The sequence below is a fragment of the Artemia franciscana genome, chromosome 9, assembly GCF_032884065.1.
Source record: "Artemia franciscana chromosome 9, ASM3288406v1, whole genome shotgun sequence".
Lineage (NCBI taxonomy): Eukaryota > Metazoa > Arthropoda > Branchiopoda > Anostraca > Artemiidae > Artemia > Artemia franciscana.
Window position 1 is genome coordinate 427,547 of NC_088871.1, and position 22,742 is coordinate 450,288.

At 33.9% G+C, this 22,742-nt stretch overlaps 1 protein-coding gene across 5 annotated transcripts in view; it reads right to left on the reverse strand.

Annotated features, from left to right (window-relative positions):
* The window catches only part of LOC136030850 (potassium voltage-gated channel subfamily KQT member 4-like), a 317,182-nt gene that overhangs the window by 174,372 nt on the left and 120,068 nt on the right, over positions 1-22,742 (reverse strand). For all 5 annotated transcript variants that reach the window (XM_065709896.1, XM_065709898.1, XM_065709895.1 and 2 more), the window contains 2 exons: positions 18,816-18,950; positions 7,850-7,932 (listed from right to left, as the gene is read on the reverse strand). In XM_065709896.1, the coding sequence (XP_065565968.1) occupies positions 7,850-7,932; positions 18,816-18,950 (218 nt within the window). The remainder of the gene's footprint in view (positions 1-7,849; positions 7,933-18,815; positions 18,951-22,742) is intronic.

Sequence of the window (22,742 nt, forward strand, 5' to 3'; positions counted from 1 at the left end):
CTACCTACTTTATTTGAAAAATAAACCCCAAGAAATTAAATTTTCAGTTTAGAACGTGAAATGCGCTCTACATGTATTTCCGCGCGTATGTGATAATTTACCGAAGAAATAGAAACAAAATCGTTTGATTTGGTAACTCAAGTGCTTTAATACAAATAATAAATCCTAGGAGCTGAATCATGCCAGTAAATATTTTTAGCGGACTTTTTTTTGTACGACTCAGTTTTGGTTTTGTTTTAGCTGGCTAAAATGGAAAACTAGAGTAGGAGGCAAAAATTTTGTTTACCTAAAAACCATAAGATACCTAAAAAAATATCAAAATTATAGTTAAAACATAAAATGTACTGTAGATAAGCCTCAAGCTTACATGGTGAGGGTAGATTACCAAATAATGAAAGAGAAAGAAAGAAAAAAAAATTGGAGCAGTCTAAAATCAACTAATATTTAAAAGCTTTTCTTTGTTTGATCCTACTTTTCGTTTTTTCTTAGCGCAGTAAAAAAAAGACCACAGGAAGAACAAAAACTCTTTATTTGTTAACTGACAACCAAGAAAATCAAAACTGTAATTTAAAAAGTACTCTCGATAAGCTTTGAATGACAGTTTACCAAGAAAGGAGAAAACAATAATAAATGTTGGGAGCGGTCTAAAATTAGCTGATGTTCTTAGTTTGATCCTCCTTCTATTTTGTTAAACATGTAAAAAAAAAAAAAAAAAAAACAGAGCAAGAGAAAAAAAAAATTCAAATTCGCAGTCTATAATATACGTGCACTCTTGATAAGCTTCGAATCATAGTTTACCAAGGAAGGAGAAACAAATAATAATCGCTGGGGGAGTCCAAAATTAGCCGATATTTATAGGAAGTTTCTTTGCTTGATCCTTCTTCTCTTTTTTATCATGAAAAAAAAAAAAAAGAAAAATCAGAGCAATATAGAAAAATAGTTTGGTAACGGATACCTAAAAAAAAAAAAAAAATCAAAATTGCAGTCTAAAATATTAAATGTACCCTTGATAAGCTTCAAATGGTAATTTACCAAGGAAGGAGGAAAAAGAATAAATGTTGTGAATGGTCTAAAATTAGCCGGTATTTTTACATATATTCTTTGTTTGATTCTGCTTCTCTACGTTTTTAAACATGTGATAAAGAATTACCAGAGTAAGAGAAAAAAAACTGTTTGGTAACAGATACCTTAGAAAATTGTTTGGTAACTGAAACCCAAGAATATCATAATTGTTGTTCAAAATACAAAGCGGAATAAACGTTGGATGCTTTCAAAAATTAATTAATACTTTAAGAGATATCTCTGTTCGATTCTGCTTCTTTTTTTATTATTGTTGAAACGAAAAACCAGAGTAAAAGAAAAAACTTTTTAGTTTGATAACTGACACCAAAGAACATTAAAATTGTAACTCAAAACCGATATGTCATTTAATTTAATTCACCTGCATTGATTGACTTAATCTTGTAGACATTAATTTTCAAACCTATTCATGTAAGCTGAAGTCTCAAAAAATTCAAGAATTAATTTATTTAGCTACCTTTTCTATGTAGCCTAAATCTAGGGGAACTTCACATCGCAATTTGATACCATATTCTCCTTTAGCATTTGTTGTGTTCCTTAGAACATAATCAATCAAAATGATATATATAAACGGAGAAGGACACAGTTCTGCTTAACTTCTAATTCAACTCTGGGAGGATTTCTCCATGGAGGAAATTTTCATGGGGGAAGAGAATTTTCCATAAAGGGGTTGCCAGTTTTCCCAACAATATTTCAGGGGTTCCTCATGAAGAGGACTCCCATTATTATTAAATAAAAAAAACAAGTTTGTCAACTGAAAGTAAGGAGCAATATTAAAACTTACAACAAACAGAAACTGTTACGTATATGAGGAGCTTTGCCCCCTCGTCAATACCTCACTTTCTAAGATAAAACTCTAATTTTGTTCCAATTCTCTTAGAATGACCCCTGAATCACAAAAGCCGTTTAATTAGAATAAATAGCTCTTTTGAAAATAATAAAACTACTTTAGCGTAAGGAGCATGGTGTTGAAGAGGGGGCGAATGAATTTGCACCAATCAGGGTATTATTATCTTGTAATAAAAATACTATATTTTGTACTTTCCTGTAACTCAGTGCAGAAGTCAACTAGGTCACCACCGACTCCCTCAGTCGATTCTACAGGTTCATGTTCTTTTATTTTCCAATAATTACAACATAAGTGAGACCTACTCTCGGCAGAGAGCATAGTGCGAATGGCACGGATGTTAGAAAAGAAAACAACAACCTTCTTCAAAACGAGAGAGAGAAAAATCATAGTACTCACCCGTTCAAACTCACAAACAAACAACAATCATAACAAAACAGACAACTTCAGAGCTGATAAGAGGGGCGAACCCATCAAAATCAAAAAAAAAAAAATTCCACAAACCACAAAATAAAACAAGTAATAATAATTTATAATTGTTCGAAAAAAAACTAATATTCTCTTATCACAAGTCTTTAAATGTTTTTTTTTGTACTACTCGGAGACAACCCCTTCATATTGTTTTTATAATTATTATAATTTAATATCAAACTATATATCAAAGAAAACCGAAGTCGCTCACATCTGACAAGAGGCCGGTGAATTAGTGAATTTTGTCGAGTAAAGCAGGATTGAGTAGATTCCAAGGGAAGCAGGTCGAATTTATGAAGAAGAGGTGGAAGTAAATTTTCGTTATATTTCACTGTAAACTACACTGTAATAAATGGTATAAGGAGTGTAATAGGTATATTTAGGTATTTATATGCACTCTTTGTTGAAGATGACTCTGGAATAGACAATGGTGCAGGAAGGTAACTCACAAGGGTTCACATGGCTTTATTTTGGAGAACTTTAAGTGAATGAAGATGGATTTTGAATGTATTCAGGTAAACTATGACACTATAGTTTGTATATGAACGGACAAGAGAAAAATATATGCAACACATTGGATGGTATGGTAGGAGGTGACGAAGATGTCGCATTATCCCAACCTTTCTGCTCAGAGAGATACGAAGCTTGTCAATATGGGTCTTAAATGACAAATTTGCATCCGATATAATTCCTAAGTATCATAGCGTTTCAAATCTCTCCACTTTCAAGTCATATTTTTCGAACAAGATTTCACTTGCTTTGGTTTTGTCGTGTTTTTTTTTTCCTAGCACCCCGATTTCAGCTTATTCCTAGAAAGTGGCAATGGTCTAACCTCTACGGTTTTTACAGAAAGTGTGGACCTTCGACAGAATTGATGAATATGACTTTGCGTTTTGGAAAGCTTTGTAGAGCTCTTGCCTGGGGCCAAAAATCTATTGTTTCTACCCTTTTCTGTTCGTGGTTTCGGCTGAGTTTATAATTCTTTTTTTTTGCACTTGGGATTGCGGCGGTAGAGAAATGGTATCAGATGTTCCTCATAAATTTTAAAAATTCTCACAATGCTAAATAAATTAGAGTTTGTCTTTTGCTGCTTTCTAAGTCATGACGTTAGAAACTTTGCCTACGGCAAAAAACTTTTTACGGCAAACTTTTGAACTAAGACAGATAGATTTTTTTTTTCGACGGCAGTCGATAGCTCTTGATGAGCTGATCAAAGCACATGCCATCCATTTTTAGTAGAAAAATTCCTTCATGAGATATATCAGTTTGATAGTTTATAGGGGTTGACAACTTTAGTAGTAATATACACACTGAAACCAAAAATAAGCCGATACAGAAATGGTGTCAGATTTGACTCTTAAACTTTAAAAGTTCTCTCATTGCTAAAGAAATTAGAGTTTGTCCTTTGCTCCTTTTTAAGTGATGACTTTAGAAACTTGGCCTACGGCAAAAAAAAATCAACTTTTCAACTACGACAGATAGATATTTTTTTTTCGACGGCAGTCGATAGCTATTGATAAGCTGATCAAAATATATTTCATCCATTTTTTGGTAGAAAAAATCTTTCATGAGATACACCAGTTTGAAAGTTTAAAGGGGTTGACAACTTCAGTAGTAAGGTACATACTGAAACCAAAAATAGGCCGATACCAACTATGAAACATATAGGGGAGTTTTAAGCAATAGTCGGCTGTTAGCTCATAATCATCTTCTGCAATAAGGGGCTCGCAACTTTTGCTAGTTGGTGTACATATTGTTTGTTTCCGGTGTATTTGATGGTAAGACCAATTTGGTTCCAGTGGTAAGACATATAGGGGACTTGTAAGTAATAATCGGCTAATAGGCTACAATCATCTTCAGCAAAGAAGGTTTTGCAACTTTTGCAAGTTGGTGTACCTAGCATTTATTTCAAGATCCTTCCAGATTAACAGATTTAGCGTTTAATCGAAGCGAGGAAACAAAACCAAAGTGTTGCTCTCGCGACACTTTACTCGGCGAAGCTGAACAAAGGTTGCTGCAACACCTCACATTGCCCATGCATTCAACGTAGATCTTGTTTATCTTAGAGAGGTTTCACTGCGAGTGTTTACGCTACACGCTGTATCGTCAGCAAACATTACAGTCAATCCAATTTCCTCTAATTCATGAGCGAGGTCATTGATATACATTGAAAACACTAGAGGGCCTAGGATAGAATCTCGAAGGACACCTACATTATTTGGCAGTAGCATTTCGGATGACATAACATCACCCCCATCTATATGCTGCTTTCATTCTTTTAAGTATGACGTTATCAGGGTTTTTGCCGGACCTCTTATTCCATACTAGCTGTTGGGGTGGCGCTTCGCGCCACCCCCCCCAAGCCCTCTCGCGCGCGTAAGTCTTTACGTGCCATTTTTGTTTACGCGCCATTGTAGTTGTGTTCCTGTGTCCCACCTGTGAATATAGATATATATATATATATATATATATATATATATATATATAATAAAAGAAATATATATATATAGCACAAACACAAAAAAAAAAAAAAAAAAAAAAGGAGACAGAAGGAGAAAAGGAAGACTGTTTTCCTAAATTAGTGATTAATATAGACCAGCACTTGAATGAGGCCATTGTCTGTAAATATAAATAGATTGTCAGGTTTACTGACTCTTGAACATGCAACATATAATTGTCCATGGGAAAAACAATCCGTATTCAGATCTATACCTCATTATTCTAATGATTGCCCTTGAGCTTTGTTGATGGTGATTGCTAATCAAACATTCCCTGTGTCCCCATCGTCATTTATATATCCCCCTTTGCCCCCCGGCGTTCCCGTTGTATTTGTGTCCCAGTGTCCCAGTCGTCATTTACAGTCGACAAACATGACGCCAGTCGACACACAAACATGACGCCAGTCGACACGCACGTCACAGTCATCATTTGTGTCCCGGTGTCCCAGTCTATAATTTCTCTTTGAGTGTCCCGGTCGTCATTTATATTCCCTGTGTCCCGGTCTGTATATACATTTGTTTTTGAATTTTTTTTAGTTTTCTTTTTCTCCTTTATTTTCATTTTTTATTTTCTTTTTTAGTTTTTAGTTTTTTTAGTATTTTCTTTTTATTTTTTTTTTGTAGTTTTTACCTTATGATGAAATAAATTTTTTGTTTTTTTTCCTTTTTTTAGTTTTTTTTGGTTTTTACCTTTTTTTAGATTTTTTAGTTTTTTTTTTCTTTTTTCTTTTTAGTTTCTTTTTGTAGTTTTTACCTTTTTTAGTTTTTTTTTATTTTTTTTTTTTAGTTTTCTTTTTCTCCTTTATTTTCTAGTTTTTTCCTTTTTTTAGTTTTTTTTCTTTTTCAGTTTTTTTGCTAAAGCCAATTTTCGATCCTGGAACCTCTCGGACCTAGAACCTGGAACATAACGCTTTACCAACTCAGCTACTTCGGCTTGAATACATTCGTTTTTGAATTGGTATATGATGAAATAATTCAGACGTCATATCCTTATAATGACGTCAGTCGACAGACAGACAAACAACTTATTTTTATATATATAGATTGATCTAACTTGATCTTCAGAATAAAATGAGATATCGTATCAAATGCCTTTTTTATGTCAACACATATGGCTGTTTCTCCATTATCCACTGCATCGTGAATAAATTGAGAGAGGACGAAAATGGCGTGCTCAGTTGAGTGATCTCTACTAAAGCCCGATTGCGAAAGAGTGAAGAATCCAGTGCTCATCAAATACCTTAAAAGTCTGTTATAAATGCATCTGTCCAGTAATTTTGAAAATACTGAAATAATAGATATTGGTCTGCAATATGATGGTTCGTTGGATCTCCGCCTCTGTGAAGAGCAATTATTCGAGCAGTCTTGAGGCACTGAGGATATGTTCCTTCCTTGAAACTGAGGTTAATGATGTGCTCTAGGACTTCGGCTATTGTAGGGATTATTTGTTTAAGTAGGTTAGTCGTGGATCCATCTGCTCCTGACAAGGTACCATTCTTCAGTATTCGGGTGATATTTATAAGTTCTTCTGGACATATGGGTGAAAGAAATATAGATTTGTCACTGATAGGAGGTAAAAACGCTAGAAAGTTTGTGTTATACTAATTACCGTGGGGAGATGTGATGTTATCGACGTCTCTCTTTATAGGAGTGGTAGAGCCTATCTTTCCACTTTATAGATTGCACTAGACCCTTAACTTCCAAACTGGTATTACTGATCTCTGTTTCGTGGCCCTTCATCAAGGAAGTGAAATTTGGGGGGGGGCAGCTATCCTTTGATTTGGCACATCCTTCAAGCGTACCTTCCCCATATTCATCTTGGTGCCCATTTAGAGCTGGTTCGACTCTGGTTGAGCCTAAACGACTCTGGTTAAGAGTCACGCCACTGACCCCGGTCTCAAACCAAATAACCGACCACACCAGGAATCATGCCCCTAGGAGAAAAGACTCCCCATTCAGTGTAACTTTCAACAAGTCTGGTCCAGAATGTCTGAAATCGTTAGTCAAAAGGTCAATACAATATCCGCTTTTCCGCGTCAAACATTCCATGTTTGTATTTGTATCAGATTAACGACGCTTCTTGACTACTAAGGTCCCTGTGTCGGCCCTGCAGTGCATTGCTGCAGCATGATTGATCTCTGGGTGCCGTATTACCAAGCTAAGGTCAAACCCACTGCACCTCCACAGGACAACGTTCCATGTTTTGATTTTCATATTACTGTATTTAAACCGCAGAAACTATTACGGCTAAAAGAGAAGAAAAGGTTCCATCAGCGCCGATCAAGGCTAATAAATTCTTCTAACTTATACATAAAAGCAGTTCAGCCTACTTAGAACTGGATGGCGGGGAGTCCTAATTGGCCTCCAGCTGATTAAAGGCTTTGTACAATCTTGGGATCATTTGGGTAACTATATATTATTAAGGTATTACCAGTTTTTTTTTTGAAATAAAAATTCAGCCTATCTGGCTTTGTGATAGCTAATTTTTTTGAAAATAAATCCTGCTTTACATGTTTTTTGTACTTTGCAAACTCAGAAAAGCTATCCATTAATCAAAATCCAGTGAATCCTATGTCTTTTACTTGGGTATTGTTCCCAAGGAAGATCCTCAAGCTCACCCCACAGCTCTATTGACAACCACGGTTCTGTTGGAAAAACTCGTGGAAGGTTCATCCAACGCTACCATGAGGCCCAGCAATGAGGGTCTCTATTACAAGGACAGGATGTGATACATTCAGATTCTACCAGCGTGGAAACCCCAAAACATCTCACAACAGCAGAAGAGCCGTGGCTTAAGACCCAGTCTATCCCAATCAAGGCATAGTATTATTATATTATTATTGTAACCATTAATTATTTTTCTATTTTAGACCAACTGATACCGAGGTGACTTTTTTATATTGGAAATTCTTTCTCTCTTGCACATAATAAAACACGTACCAAAACTGCTTACCAATTATACAAAAAGGCCTCCTTGCAAATTTTAATCTGCCCATTGTACCTTGATATCTAGATCGACACCCAGATGACCACATTCTAAAAAAGAGATGAGAAGATATGTAAGTTTACTATTGAAATCCACAACTATCTATAATCAACAAGTGATCGTATAAATTCTACTATCATGTAAACTAATGAAACTGGGTGTATAACCTTGAAATATCGGGATTATACAAAATTACTATTAAGTGATACATTTTTCTTCTCTCTGTATATGTTTTAAAATAATATTCAGTAGTAAAGGACGATTAGACCTAAGTCATTAAAAACTTGTGCTCTTTCTTCATCCAATTCAACTCCTTTGTCCCGATGCTAGAGATGATACTTTTTGAAAGTTTATAGGTCTTAACGAACGGATAATGAAGAAGTGCTCAGCAGAACTTTGTTCCGGTGACTACTTAGATAAATTATTCCGTTAAATTCTGAAGCAAACAAATACAACAAATACCTGCATCTTACAAATTGAATCCTGGGAGACGACAACGGGGGGGGGACTTAAAAAGTCAAGTTAATATCACTTCTGTTATTGTGGATAAAATTTAAAAAAAAAGGTTATTTTTTGGAGTAATGTATAGTTTCTTTGTTTAGCCAAAATCTGGCAATGCATGGCTGATGGAAGTTTGGGGTTAGTAGATATGTTCTTTAGGTAGGTGGTATATTGATTAAAAAAGTTACACGCTACAAAATGCGAAGAAAATGAAGCATTGTACATCTAGATTTCTCGAAGCGCATTGGGTAATAAGCCATAAAATTATGCTTATAAAGTGAAGCTCTATAAGATTGAGTTGGTTTTTTAATTGGAGTAGCAACTCCAATGGTGATTTAGGAATCTACAGTTCTTTTTTTTTAGTTTTTTTTCTCTTCTCTTATTGTTACCTTTACTCCATATGGGCACTTTCGTGTCATTTTATATGGGTCATCAAGTTATTGATTGATTGATTGATAGTCTTGATGCTTCTCTTGTTGCTTAAGTGTGATGGAGTGTGATGGCTTAAGCACATAACTTGTCAAAACAGCTTAAAATTAACAAATTGATGGTATATTTTTTCGGCCAGTTACTTGAGCTATTCAATCATCTTATTAGGACGTTAACATCAAAAATGATGTTACTTTCCCAAAACAAAACCTGGCAAGAAATATAAGGCATGTTCCTCATATAGCAGGATATATATATATATGTATATATATATATATATATATATATATATATATATAATATATATATATATATATATATATATATATATATATATATATATATATATATATATATATATATATGTATATGTTCTTCTCTTAGAGCATATGTTCATTCTTCTTATCATCCCCGAAATTTGTATGAAATTCAAATTCCTTCAACTCCCTCTGTAAGTCCTAGTTTTATTCCCTTGTGAGGAACATTATTTGGAGCAAACTTCCCCCGCCCACTCGTTGGTTTCATTCTTGTAGGGAGTAAAAACATGTTTTGACAAGGTCTCTTAGCTTTAATATAAAATTCTTTTTTTTTCTTCCTTTCGTGACTCTTTTATAGGTATTTTTTTTTATTAATAAATATCATTGATGTAACAGCAGTTGCACATGTAACGTCTGTGCTATTCAATCCAAGCATAGAGCCTTGCGGCAAAGCACAAATGAATTATTTTGTTTCGCAAATATTATTAAAATAACTTGATTGATATACTGATTGATTTGCTAAAATAAAAAAAACATGCATTTTAATGTATTGCAATAAAATCTATAATAATAAATTAGACCCATGGAAAAAATCAATTCATTTTGCTTTTCATAAATTTTTCTATGGTGTACGAATTTAGTGTTCCAACAATCTTGTCTTCTTCCAAAAAACTGAAGCTGAAATGTCAACCAGATGAATGCAATCTGGCATCAATTGAGGAGACGCTATTGGGGAGGCAATCATCCCCTATATTTTTGCAGCTCCCTACATTTTGTAAAATACATTTGCCCTTGAATTTCTGTGAGTTGACATCCTTAGAATTATATAAAAAATCCACTTGTTTTTTTATTATCTGAAATGAGCATTCTTATCAACTGCGAATTTGAATTTGCATTAATTTATATCCCACCTGTCTATTTGCAGTAACTATTTAACTTGCTCTCGGAGACGGGAATAGAAAGCCTTTGATTAATTTACCTCTGAGAGATTTTCCAAACTCTGGAAATCTCACTATTTGACGAGTCTCATTTTTTCTTGATGTTTACAGACAACGTATTCCATTGCGTCAGCATATTGTCTGTTTTCTTTAACATCAGATTATGTCTAATACTAGTTCTAGTTTCACCCTCAGGTGATCCTGGATTGTTTCCAGGCAATGAGCTTCTATGTCAAACAAAAATAACATTTGTTACAGAAAATATTTGTTGAAAGCTAAGGTCTTGAAAACTATAGGCTTGACATGGCTTTCGCCTGGTCTTTTGCACGCAATGTCCACTGGCATCTAGCCTTAATGAAGATTGAAAGGGGAATTTTTACATTTTGTTGCAATAGTCAAAATGTAGACACGTTTATAATGAGTGATATTATATTCACGGCGTTATACTTTCAAGCTACCTGTTTGTGTTTCCAGACAATATATTTTTTATTTAGAACATAAACATCATTTGTTATTGAGATATTTTCAGAAGTCAGAACTGCATGCTCGGGACATATTTTAATTGGTCTGTCAAACGCAATGTCTCTTGGCAACTGCCGTTTATGATGGTTTGATATAGTGTCAAGGTGAAGTCGTCCATTTTCACATATCTCAAATATTGAAGACATTCACAACTGTCATGTTTAACTTATTCTATTGGTTGTAAATTCAACAAAATGTTGAAGGTGTGAAATACATCTGCCTGTGTAATGCTGTAGTTTGTCTCATGAAGTATGAATAAAATGCTAGGAATCTTGAGCTATTTTCTTGAAATTCTACGTATTTATGGGGCAAACAGAAACAGACCCCATTCCACTATATACCAAATAAAACCCTTTTACAATTAGAAAGTATGTTTTAATAATATTAGGTTTTCTGTTTTGTGTTGCATTTTTCCATTCATTTACTTGTATTTTGAATTTTTACATTTATACTATTACTGCTGCTATCACTTATACCGCTCCCAGTGCCCCAACTATTTCTTGCATTACAATGACTGCTAGTATTGCTACCCCTAAGGGTATTAATAGAACTTTTAGGGAATTTTGACGCTGGGATTGAATAGATCCAAAACACATTTTGTACATATGGGCTATCAAAGGAGTGTATAAGCACTATCTGAGCAGTGCCAGTATCATGACCAGCACCAGGCAATATCATGACGCTGTGATTGAATAGATCCAAAACACATTTTGTACATATGGGCTATCAAAGGAGTGTATAAGCAATATCTGAGCAGTGCCTTAGGGTATTAGGCTGAAACTTCCAGGTCAACCAATATAACTACATATTGTGCTCCTTCTTCTTCCAATATTACTGCTAGTATTAATGCTACTATTGAACTACATCAAAATAGTTTAAGCGCAAGCAAGATGTCAAAATAAGGCAGGCTGTCAAGATACCCAGGCAAAATTTTAGGAGTTGAAAGGGATACAAAATATAAACTTTCTTGTTTAATACAAGGGAAAGTGTTATGTTGTTTTCAAACTAAATCAGAATGCACTGTATGTATGCTGGTTGTCGGGAAGACCTCTCAGCGTTATTTCAATAATGACTGAGGATATTAAGTTGAGACGTCCAGATGTACTACTCTTACCACTTCTGCTTTTCCTAATGAACTAAATCAAAAGGATGAAATTGCATCCTGGCTGTGAAAATACCACAGATATAATGTCTTTGGATCAGAATAGGGAATTAAGCTTTATAGCCCGGGGGAAGGCGAGGAGGATATGTATTCAGATTGTCAAAAGGGTATATATAATTAAAAATAGTTGAAAATTTTTTTCAAATGTCTGAATAATTAACCAAAATCTGGATTCTTATGGAGAAAAACAGAAAACATTTAAATATTATTTTTTAACAGCTAAATTAGACTATGTCAATTAAAATGAACACAAATTAATATTGAAAAACTTTTTCCACAAAAGAAGTTTTTCAAAGAAAAGTAAAGAGCTATATCAAACCAAGTCAAAAAATTAAAGTCAAATAATTTTTAAAGCGTAAAACTGCTGTAAATCACAATCAATAAATAACTACAATCCAGAACGAACAGAAATTATAATAAATAACCGAATCCAACACAAAGCAAACAGAAACTAAGACAGCTGCAGCTTCTCTGCCTTCTAAGGACCAGAACATATTTTGCACTTTGTTGAAAATTAAATAAAAAGAACAAGCTTTTTTAACTGAAAATAAGGAGCGACATTAAAACTTAAAACGAACAGAAATTACTTCGTATATGAAAGGGGCTGCTTCCTCATCAACACCCCGCTCTTTACGCTAAAGTTTTTTACTGTTTTAAAAAGAAGAATTGAGAGAAAGAGTCAAACTTTAGCGTAAAGAGCGGGGTGTTGATCAGGAAGCAGCCCCTTTCATATACGAAGTAATTTCTGTTCGTTTTAAGTTTTAATTTCGCTCCTTACTTTCAGTTAAAAAAAATTGTTTTTTTTTATTTAATTTCTGAACGTTTTTGAATCAATGCATGTTTTGATTTTGGCTCTCTGCAGAGGAATAATTAAAACGAAATTTGCATATTTTTTTATTTTTTTCGGCTAAATGGCTTTCTCATAATTTTGATCGAATGATTTTGAGAAAAAAAGAGCGAGGGAGGAAGCCTAGTTGCGCTTCGATTTTGTGGTTAATTAAAAAGGCAACTAGAACTTTTAATTTTTTACGAATTAATTTTTTTATTAGTAAAAGATATACGTAACTTATAAATTAGCTTATGTTAAGAACTTTTGTATTCTCATGATTTTATTACATGGGTTCGCCGCCTCGTCAGTACTTCGCTCTTTACACTAAAGCTGAAATTTTGTCTCAATTCATTAAGAATGACCCCTGAACCCCTAAAGCCGTAGAATAAATAGTTCAAATTGCTAAAAGTACTTTAGCGTAAAGAGCGAGGTATTAGGAGGAGGTCAGCCCCTCATGTGGGTAACAAGTTCTGTTTGTATTAAGTTTTAATACTGCTCCTTACTTCCAGCTGAAAAAAAACTTTTTCATATTTATTTTTTCATTGTTTTTTTTTTTAAATAATGCTAGTAAATCCTGCACTCCCTTCATGGAAATTTTCTTCTCACATGACAAATTCTCGATGGAAAGTTCCCCCAGCATATCCCCCTCTTCTCAACCCCTCCCCCAACCAAAAAATCCTCCTGAAAACGCCTGTACACTTCCCAATAACCATTACTATATGTAAGCACTGGTCTAAGTTTGTAACTTGTTGCCCCTCCCATGGGGACTGTGGGGGAGTAAGTCGTCCCCAAAGACATAGTTAGAAGGTTTTTCGACTACGCTGAATAAAATGGCTATATCAGAATTTTGATTCGTTGACTTTGGGAAAATAATTGGCGTAGGAGGGGGCCTAGGTGCCCTCCAATTTTTTTGTTCACTTAAAAAGGCCCCTAGAACTTTTCATTTCCGTTAGAATGAGCCCTCTTGCAACATTCTAGGACAGCTGGGTCGATAAAATCACCCCTGGGGAAAAAAACAACAACAAAAAAACAAATAAACACGCATCCGTGATCTGCCTTCTGGCAAAAAATACAAAATTCCACATTTTTGTAGATAGGAGCTTGAAACTTCTACAGTAGGGTTCTCTGATACGCTGAATCTGATGGTGTGATTTATCGTTAAGAATAGAATCGTTAAGATTCTATTACTTTTAGGGGGTGTTTCCCCCTATTTTCTAAAAACGCAAATTTTCTCAGGCTCGTAACTTTTGATGGGCAAGACTAAACTTGATGAAACTTATATATTTAAAATCAGCACTGTATTTTGAAAGTTTGAATGCTCTGAAAGTATTTTAAATATAAATTTTATTCTATACTTCATGTATGAAAAACTTCACTTAATATTTGCCATTTTAGCAAGAGATCTCAAAGTGTTTTTGTTTACTTGTGTTCACCTGATTATGCTACATATATTATCAAGTATTACTCATCAATCTATGTTGTCCATTAATTAATTTAATAATTTGAATCCTGGTTTTTAGTTTTGCCGATCTTTTTTGCAAGAAAACTCACAAGTTACTAATTGTGATCTTTTAATATTTAATTGGCACAAATAACAAAAAAAAACTAATAACTTTACTACTTCTATTACCATAAGTCCGGGGAGTCGATTCAAGAAATGTAGGGGGGGGGGAGAGAAATTTTATTCTTGTTTAAACAAAGGAAAAAATAGATATTTTTCAAAATTTAAGTGGTGTTTTTAGCCTTTTTTCAATTGAATTACCAGAAAAAGATGTTTTGCAAAATCTAAAGGGCAATAGCCCTTCCATAAGTGTTCATATTCCTGATAAGTTAGTGATTCAGAGAATTAGTTCCCAGGAGTGGAGGGAGTCTGGTACTTTCTGAATGGATTTTTGGCCTAAACATTCAAGTTTTCTTGAATTTGAATGAATCTTTCCAGGATTTCCATACACTTTTGCTTTACTTCATCATTTGTGAGCATCGAATAGGGGAGAGGATAAGCGGAGACAATAAGCGGAGACAAAAAGAAAGTTGAAGCAGCACAAAAAAGGATCATGTTCTGTCAGAGAAAATAAAGCACTTGAACAAATTAATAGTCTTGACGTATGAAAACAACAAAGGAAATAATAAATGAAAAAAAAAATCAAATAGGTGAAAAACGAGGTTTTTGTCAACTAGTAGCAAAGAATCAAGATAAAAATCAGACAAATATTTTGCCTGACTACAATTTCGGTTTTCTTTAGATATGCGGACAGGCTGTCTTAAACTAGACTGGACGAAAATATTAACAGAGTCTTTTAATATTAAGTTGTTATAAATTGGGCTTAAGGAAACATCTCCCGTGTCTCACTTTATAGTCAAATTTCTGTTTAATAATAGCCTTTCATTTACTAACTCAAATATCAAGCAAACGTACATACAAGTGAATTCATTTGTTTACAAAAGTATGCATTGACAAATGTAAAAATAAGAATCAATAAAAATGAATCTTACTACTAGCCTATTGTGGATAAAACTATTTCGGTTCTATTGCTACTTCTACTCTTTCTGCTTCTATGCATAAAAATGCAGAAAAAAACAAATGTTCAATAACGCATTAACATGATTATTGCTCACAATCCCTATGTCTTCTCACGGGTAGAACATAGTTTGCACTTGCACTTTAATTGTATTTATTAAATTAGGTGGTGGTTTTTATTTGTTTTTAGATTAGTTTTCTTTTAAATTTTTAATTTTTTAATTTTCTATCTTGTGCTGAAGACGCCTTGTTTTATACAGGCGAAATATTCGCGTTGTTTTAGTCTTTTAATTCTACTGGCTGTCGTCTCGTTTGAAGTTTTCTTTTTTAGAGTTTTATCTCTCCTGATTGTTTAACTTTCCTTTGAATTTTTTTTTTTTTGTGGAGAAAGTTTTGTATTTAATTTCTGTTCATTTTATATTGACATAGTCTTATTCAGGGAGACAGGAGTGAAAAGTTGATTGCCCTCCAATAATTTTTGACCTTTACAAAGGGCACTAGACCTTTTAATTTCCAATCAAATTAGCTCCTTTAAAATATCCATGATATTAATAGTTATGGTAGAGCAGCACTGCCTATAATACTGTTTATATGCTCTATTAAATACAGGCATAACTATAGTTATTTTGTTTAATTGAAACTCCCCATAAACGTTCCATAATTGTTTCAATTTATTGCCCTTGGTGTCATTAGTTACAATAATCATAGAAGGAGCATTGAAAGTTTTCACAATGTCTTCTTGCTAGTTCAAAATCCGTCACAACTTATCCTGAAAGGTCTAACTTAAAAATGTAAGCCGTTATTGTGATATTGCTTTGTCACCCTTTCGAATCTACATGATCGTTGTTTGTTTTGATTTAGTTTGAAAGATTCACCTTAATACTCTTAGCTTGTGTAGTAGCAATGGTTGCAGCAGTAGTGGCATTAGTAGCAGTATACACTTATCATTTTTGTTTTTTTTCATCATCCCCTTCAACATCCGATGTACCAACTTAATGGACCAATTCTTAAGATACGCTCTATGGTGGTAGTAGGGGAAGTAATTGCAGTGTTATTGTTGCATTATTAGTAGTAGTAACATAGTAGCAACAGTGTAATTTGCGGTATTAGCATTTACATCTCGCATTTTGATCAGTTGAATAAACTTTTCATGGTGCCCAGGAAATATCTCCTTGGCACGGTAAGCCATCCCGAAAATATTGCTGATTTACGCTTCTAACCCCCTTTTGACTCCAAGCTTTATGAGTTGTTACAGTTGAATTAGTAGTTGTTAGTAGCAGTAGTAGGTTCCAACTTAATGCCCAAATCCATTCTTAAGATATTCCCTTTTGACAATCTGTATTCACATAATGGGTTTTGATTTAGTTCAAACTCCCCCTCGATATTCTGTCAAATTTTCAACTTTATACGCTTAGTCTTAATTGCACTAGTATCATAATAGTTGTGTTAGTAGTAAAAACAGTATTGGCAGTAACAGCTTATTGTTATTAGTAGTAGTAACAATAGTAGCAGCAGTATCAATTGCAGTAGTAGCAGGTATATTTTTCTTTTGGTCATCTGAATATTCCGCTCATGATACTTCTGAAGTTTCCTCTTGATGCGATAAGCCGTTCCAAAAATATTGCTGATACGCCTGTATCAGCAATTTCTATGCAAATAATATGCTTTGATTTAGTTCAACGTTTCCCCTCAACGTTTCCTCAGATGTTTCTTTTAATATCCTTAGCCTTAGTAGTACCCGCTACAGAAGTAGTAACTTTAGTGATAGTGGCAGTTGTGGTAGTAGTAGAAGCAGCGGTAGTTGTAGTAGTAGTAGTAGAGTGCAAATATTGCCTTTTCGGTCAATTGATCATCTCCCATATCATTTCCAGAAAGTTCCAAATTAATATACTCAGTCGTACTCAGTTACATCCTTTTGACAACCCGTATACACATAACAGTTCAACACAGTTTAATATAGTTCAATATTTCCCTCAACAAATCTTGAAAGACTCACCTTAACAACCTCCGCATTTTGGGAAAGGAGTAGTCATCCATGAATACCTTTTATCAATAACATATACTATATAAACACAATGAACAAATTTCCTAACTTACAGCTATTGTCCTGAGACCTCGGGGGGGGGGGGGGGTTTACATTCCCAAACGCATGATAACTGAACCTATCAACAATGCTGAAAAAATAGATGTCTCAAAACTTTGTTTGGATATTTTTTCGGGGGAAATAATGAGCGTGGGTGAGACTGGTTGCTCTCAAGTAATTTTTGTGCCCTCAAAAAGGGCACTATAGCTTCCAATTTCAAATTAAATGAGCTCCGTTTGGACTTTATACGACAATAAATACCGTAAAAACTCTATATACCCCCAGAGCATAACTTACAGCCCTTGCCTAATGGCTCTGGGGGGCTGTGTCAAACCTGGAGGCATTGTTATATGCTCCATTGGACTACTCGTTTTAAAAGGATATCTCACAATTTCAATCATGATACAATTCATAAAGGAGGGGTAGTTAGGAGGAGAGTTGACCTCTGTCACTTTCGACTCTTAAGGGGAACTAAAACTCCAGTTTTCAAACAAATGAGCCACCTCTAAAGTTTATACAACCATACCTTCTATAAAAAGCTTAATTTGCCTTAAATGTTGAAATAAAATGATGGGCATGTGAAAAGTCAAATGACCATGCAATTTAACTTAAAATTCGGTAATCATGTTGCTCCACTGCTTTGAAACTTATAACACAATCTAACTCGTACTCATCTATTATCAGAATAACTTCATTAATTTACTATTTTAGACACCTTTATTTTAGCCCAAATCTTATTAGTTCTTGGCCGATTTATTTAGAGTTTCCGCATATTTTATTCATTATTCCTGTGTAACCTATCATTTTTACAAACCAGCAACAAAAATTTTAAAGCGTCTTTTCAAAAACGATGCATGTTGAAACCGAACATGCAAATGAATTTTCCAACGAATTTGCCAGTTTTCCTATCTGGAATACTTTTTATAAGTCCTATTTTCTCTTTGCCGACACTCAATTTTACGCATGGAGATGTTAAGGGTAGAATTCCGGGGTAACTTTTTCCCGGTACTAATTTTCCTAGAGGATATTTTCATTAGGAGGAGGATTTTTCCATGGAGGTGGAGCCTGATTTCCTGGGATTATTTAAAAACCGATCAGAAATTAAATAAAAAAGACTTTTTTTCAACTGAAAGTAAGGAACAACACTAAAACTCAAAAAAAAAGAAATTTCTACGTATATGAAGGGGATTACGCCATCCTCAGGTACTTACACTAAAGTTGAAATTTTTTCCAATTCTTTAAGAACGACCTATGAAACAGATTTTTTTTTTTTTCAACTACTAAAAATCATTAGTGCGAAGAGCGAGATATTGAGAAGGGGGTGATCCATCTCAAAAACGTAATAATTTCTGTCAGCTTTAAGTTTCAATGTCGCTCCTTACTTTCAGTCGAAAAAAACTTTTTATTTAATAACTAGATACACCAGCAACCGACATTAACCAAACAAGTCGAGTTTGAATTAAATGGGTTTGTTACAATATAAAGCAAAAATTTTGATCATATTTATCAATTCTATTAGAAAGTAGTGAAATTGTATAATTGCTGGAAAGCCATACCTTAATTAAAAAATACAAATTAAAAAAAAGTGCATCTGAGTTGGCGGTGATGGATGTCTTATTCTAGCTAAAAAAAAAGGAAAAAAAGAGGTTTCACAAGATGCATGTTTTACGCTCAGGAATGCAGTATAGACTTACCTAAAAATAAATTCAACAGCAAACCATGCTACTACAAAAGACTCCATATACACTAGGATGGCAGCGGCTTCTTCTTCGTATTCTTTTATTGTAGAAAAAACACTTAAGGCCAAACAAGTAAAAACAAGTAGAAACCTAAAAAAAAAAACAAGTAAAAAGAAACAATGATATAAGGAAAAATTAAATAATTAGTTTTAGTAGTACCAGTAAGTAAACAATACAGCATCACGCTGCTGCCAGTGGTACAAGCACAGCCACTGGTGGCACATTTGGATTAAAAAAAGGAAAAATAAGGCTTGGTAAACGGCAAGGAACATAAGAAAAATTAAAAGAAAAACAAAACCAAAAACTTAGTGAATCTGAACCATGATAATTCATATGGATTATGTATGGAATATGGAATAATCCATATGATATTCCATATCATATGATCATATGGAATAATCCATATGATAATTCATATGATTAATCCCACCAATTTTGGGAGGAAATCTTTACCAAATTGTACTTATTTCGGATTCTTTTCCCACCTACTGCTAAGCAGTAATACAGCTAGTGGTAGTTATTGGTAGGAAATAACATCATTTGTTTTCTCTTTTCTAAGAAAAAAGAAATTTAGGAGGTATAAGTGGTTCCAAGGTAAAAGGTAATACATTTATTTAAATGAAATATGCACATTTTCAAGCACATAATACATACATAACCAAAGCGTTCTATACCTCCCACAAGGCTTAATGTTAGGGAATCGTGGCAGAAAAAAAAAACACACACTAAAGAGAAAACTGAAAATGACAGACACTCGCAGTTGAGCTAAGTTTAATTCAGTTGACGCTGCTGAGGCTGTATGAGGCTTCAGCTTAGGTTATTACCAGGCAGTCATTTCCCATAGCCTGAGAGAGGAGGTGGGGTAAACTATTATTGTTAAAAAACTTACATGACCTGACAATTGTCACCTAACGCACTGTAGTATCTGGATATGTGTGCCTGAAATATGAACTGTGAATGATACTACATGCAAGAATTTCGTGAATACCTTTTTAGGTATTCCATTTTAGGAGCTTCGGGTGCAAAATAACGATAAACTATTTTTATAGGAAATTTTTGAAACTATTTCAATTTTGTCTTTAATGTCTAAGAGTCTGCAGTATCTGGGAATGAACACTTAAAACAGGGATTTTAATTAGCCCTGTGGACACAATCTGTGGGAATGTTGTATTTTAAGAGCTTTTGTTACAAAAAATGCTTGTCTTTGTTTTGGAGTAAAATGAATAAATTTATCAAAACCTGTAAATATCAATAGCAATTATGAATTCACCTAAAAACAGGATTAAATGCAACCACAGGAGAGTTCACTCAGGAATTTCATTAACCTTAGGGAAAAATGTTAATTATTTTGATAATTATTTTTAAACGCTCATTTCTTAAAACCAAAAATACATTTGTTGTAACATTTTCACTTAGGTGTCAGGATTTTGGCATTAGAGATTTGATGTTAAACTCCTGTAAATGTTAGCCAAGTTCCATATTTTTCAAATGCAATATTTGGAATTTTCAAGTGTAAAGGTAATTTTGGCATTTTCAAGTGTAAAGTTCAAGTGCATTTTCAAGTTCAAATTTCTATTCCAGCGAACCTTAATACATGAGGCACTTGTAATAGAGTTTCGTAAAGTGTAACTTGCCACCACTTACAAGACGTAAATGCCACTATCCTAATTGCTTTATTTGAAAGACATTTACGTATTCGGTATACTAAACTTTTTCACCGTTTATTTGTCTTTTGGTTATTTTTTTTCTATAAAAAATGGCAATTTTATTTTGCCGTTAGTGCCAACCGTGTTTACAATGCTTCAATCATCCCTATGTGACAGCCATTCCTGAGAAAACCTACTTTTCTTAGTTTTTAAAGAGCTTTTATAGTTTTTTAGTTTTTCATATTTTTATTAGTTATTAGTTATAACACTAGCTTTTTCTTTTCTTTTTTAAATATTAAAAAAAAATATATAATTGAAAAGGTCATTATTATCACGTTTTAAAAGTGGTTTTCCCTATCCTTCCACCTTCAAAATGCGTAAGACTCGATGGATGGTTTATTACTTGAAGGCAATGAATAGCTCGGGGTGCCAATAGATGGAGACATGCACCTATACAGGACTTTATTTATGGGTAAATGGGAGCAAATGGTTTGACAAAAATAAAAGCAAAAAAAACTTTCAGTCATTTTATTATGTCAAGAATTTTCTCATTTCAATCGATTCTTTTTCAGGCCGACACTGCTACTGATTCCAAAGAGTATGAAAAACTTACATGAGTAAATAATTTCTGAGACCACACTGGCTAATCATGATAAAACATATAATCGCGAAGAAAAGAAGAAAACGAGGACAATAAACAGCCACCCAACTTTTATAAGACTCCTATTGTCTTAGGCTGAGCTCGAAGAATCATGTGCGTTTGATAACTTAAAATCAAGATACTGACAACAATCCACCCATAAGAAATCCCTCAACCTCATCATAATAGATTCATCCTCTCATCATATCTCATCATAATCCCATCCCACTCATCATCCCTCATCATAGTAGATTCATAGCACCAATACTGTACGAGGGGCAGACAAGTCATTTGATTAAGGGGATAGAAGATAATCGAATTAGTGATCACAGAATTCCTGAACTACTTAAAACCTACTGGGTCAGTAAGATAATCGTTACATGGGTTGAAATAACCTATCAACAATTACTAAACTTGATAAAAGGATGAGTAAAAGATTTTTTTAGAATATACATCGATTCTTCGTCATTTTTACAGAATCAGCATTAACTTTTCAAACCAAAAAGCGAACCAAAGATTCATTTTTTCAAACATTTTAAAAAGAAACTGACTGGAAAAAACACAACCTGGGAGACAAAACTAGCGGTAAATCGCAATGATTGTGACTCTGACAGGGGAATTCGAGGGATCAGAGATAGGGAACCTCCGATCCTCTCCAATTTGTTCACGGCTCTACCCAGGTCCTAGAATGTTCTTATATTATTTTTTCTTTTTTATGGGATAGAAAAAATTATGCTATGTAGCTCAATAACATAATCCTTCTATTGTGAAAGACTTGTGATACACTTGAATTGACTTGTTTAATCAAGTTTCTTTTGACAAATTTCACCCTCCCGGAAGCCTTGCCCGTCAAAGTTTCTTTATTATTAATAGTTACAATTTGTGTTGCTCAGTAACAACCAAGCAAGATAATTTGTTATTTTAAATTTCTTGTCAAAAGTTGTCAATAAAAAGCTGCAAGTTTAACGATTGGTTTCCCTGGAATTCAATGTCTACTTCGATTCTCAGGTCACCGAGTAAAAGTATTTTGTTTTTTAAATAAGTAATTAAGGTTGTTGAAGTTTAAACACAATTATCCTACTAATTATTAAGTTATGAAATGTCAACTAATGAGTGTCTAGAGTCTATCTGATAAGTGACCAGGGAGCGCCATAGAAAACATGGAGAACAACTAAAAGTTCTGGAAAAGAGGCCGTCAGCGATATCTACGAAAGATATACAAATAAGAGAACAATATGAAAAAAATCACATAAAATACGAAGCTCGAAAGTATTTTACTTTACTAAGAAGAAGAAATTTATCATTCTAAAAGTGAGAGGTAGAAAGTAAGAGAGACAGAGAGAGAGAGAGAAACAGAGAGAGAAAGGACGAGAGAGAGAGAGAGAGAGAGAGAGAGAGAGCTAAAGAGAGAAAAAAAGAGAGAGACTCTTCTTGTTTTTGATGTTTTGGCTTGTTTTGGTGCGCAAAAATGTAAATCTATTGACTATGCAATGGTAATTAAGGACCATGTCAACCCCACCCCCTGATTTGATTAAACCTTGTCTGGCATAAATCATGACTAAAGCTGTTTAGAAACATGTTTCTAAAACACGTTTT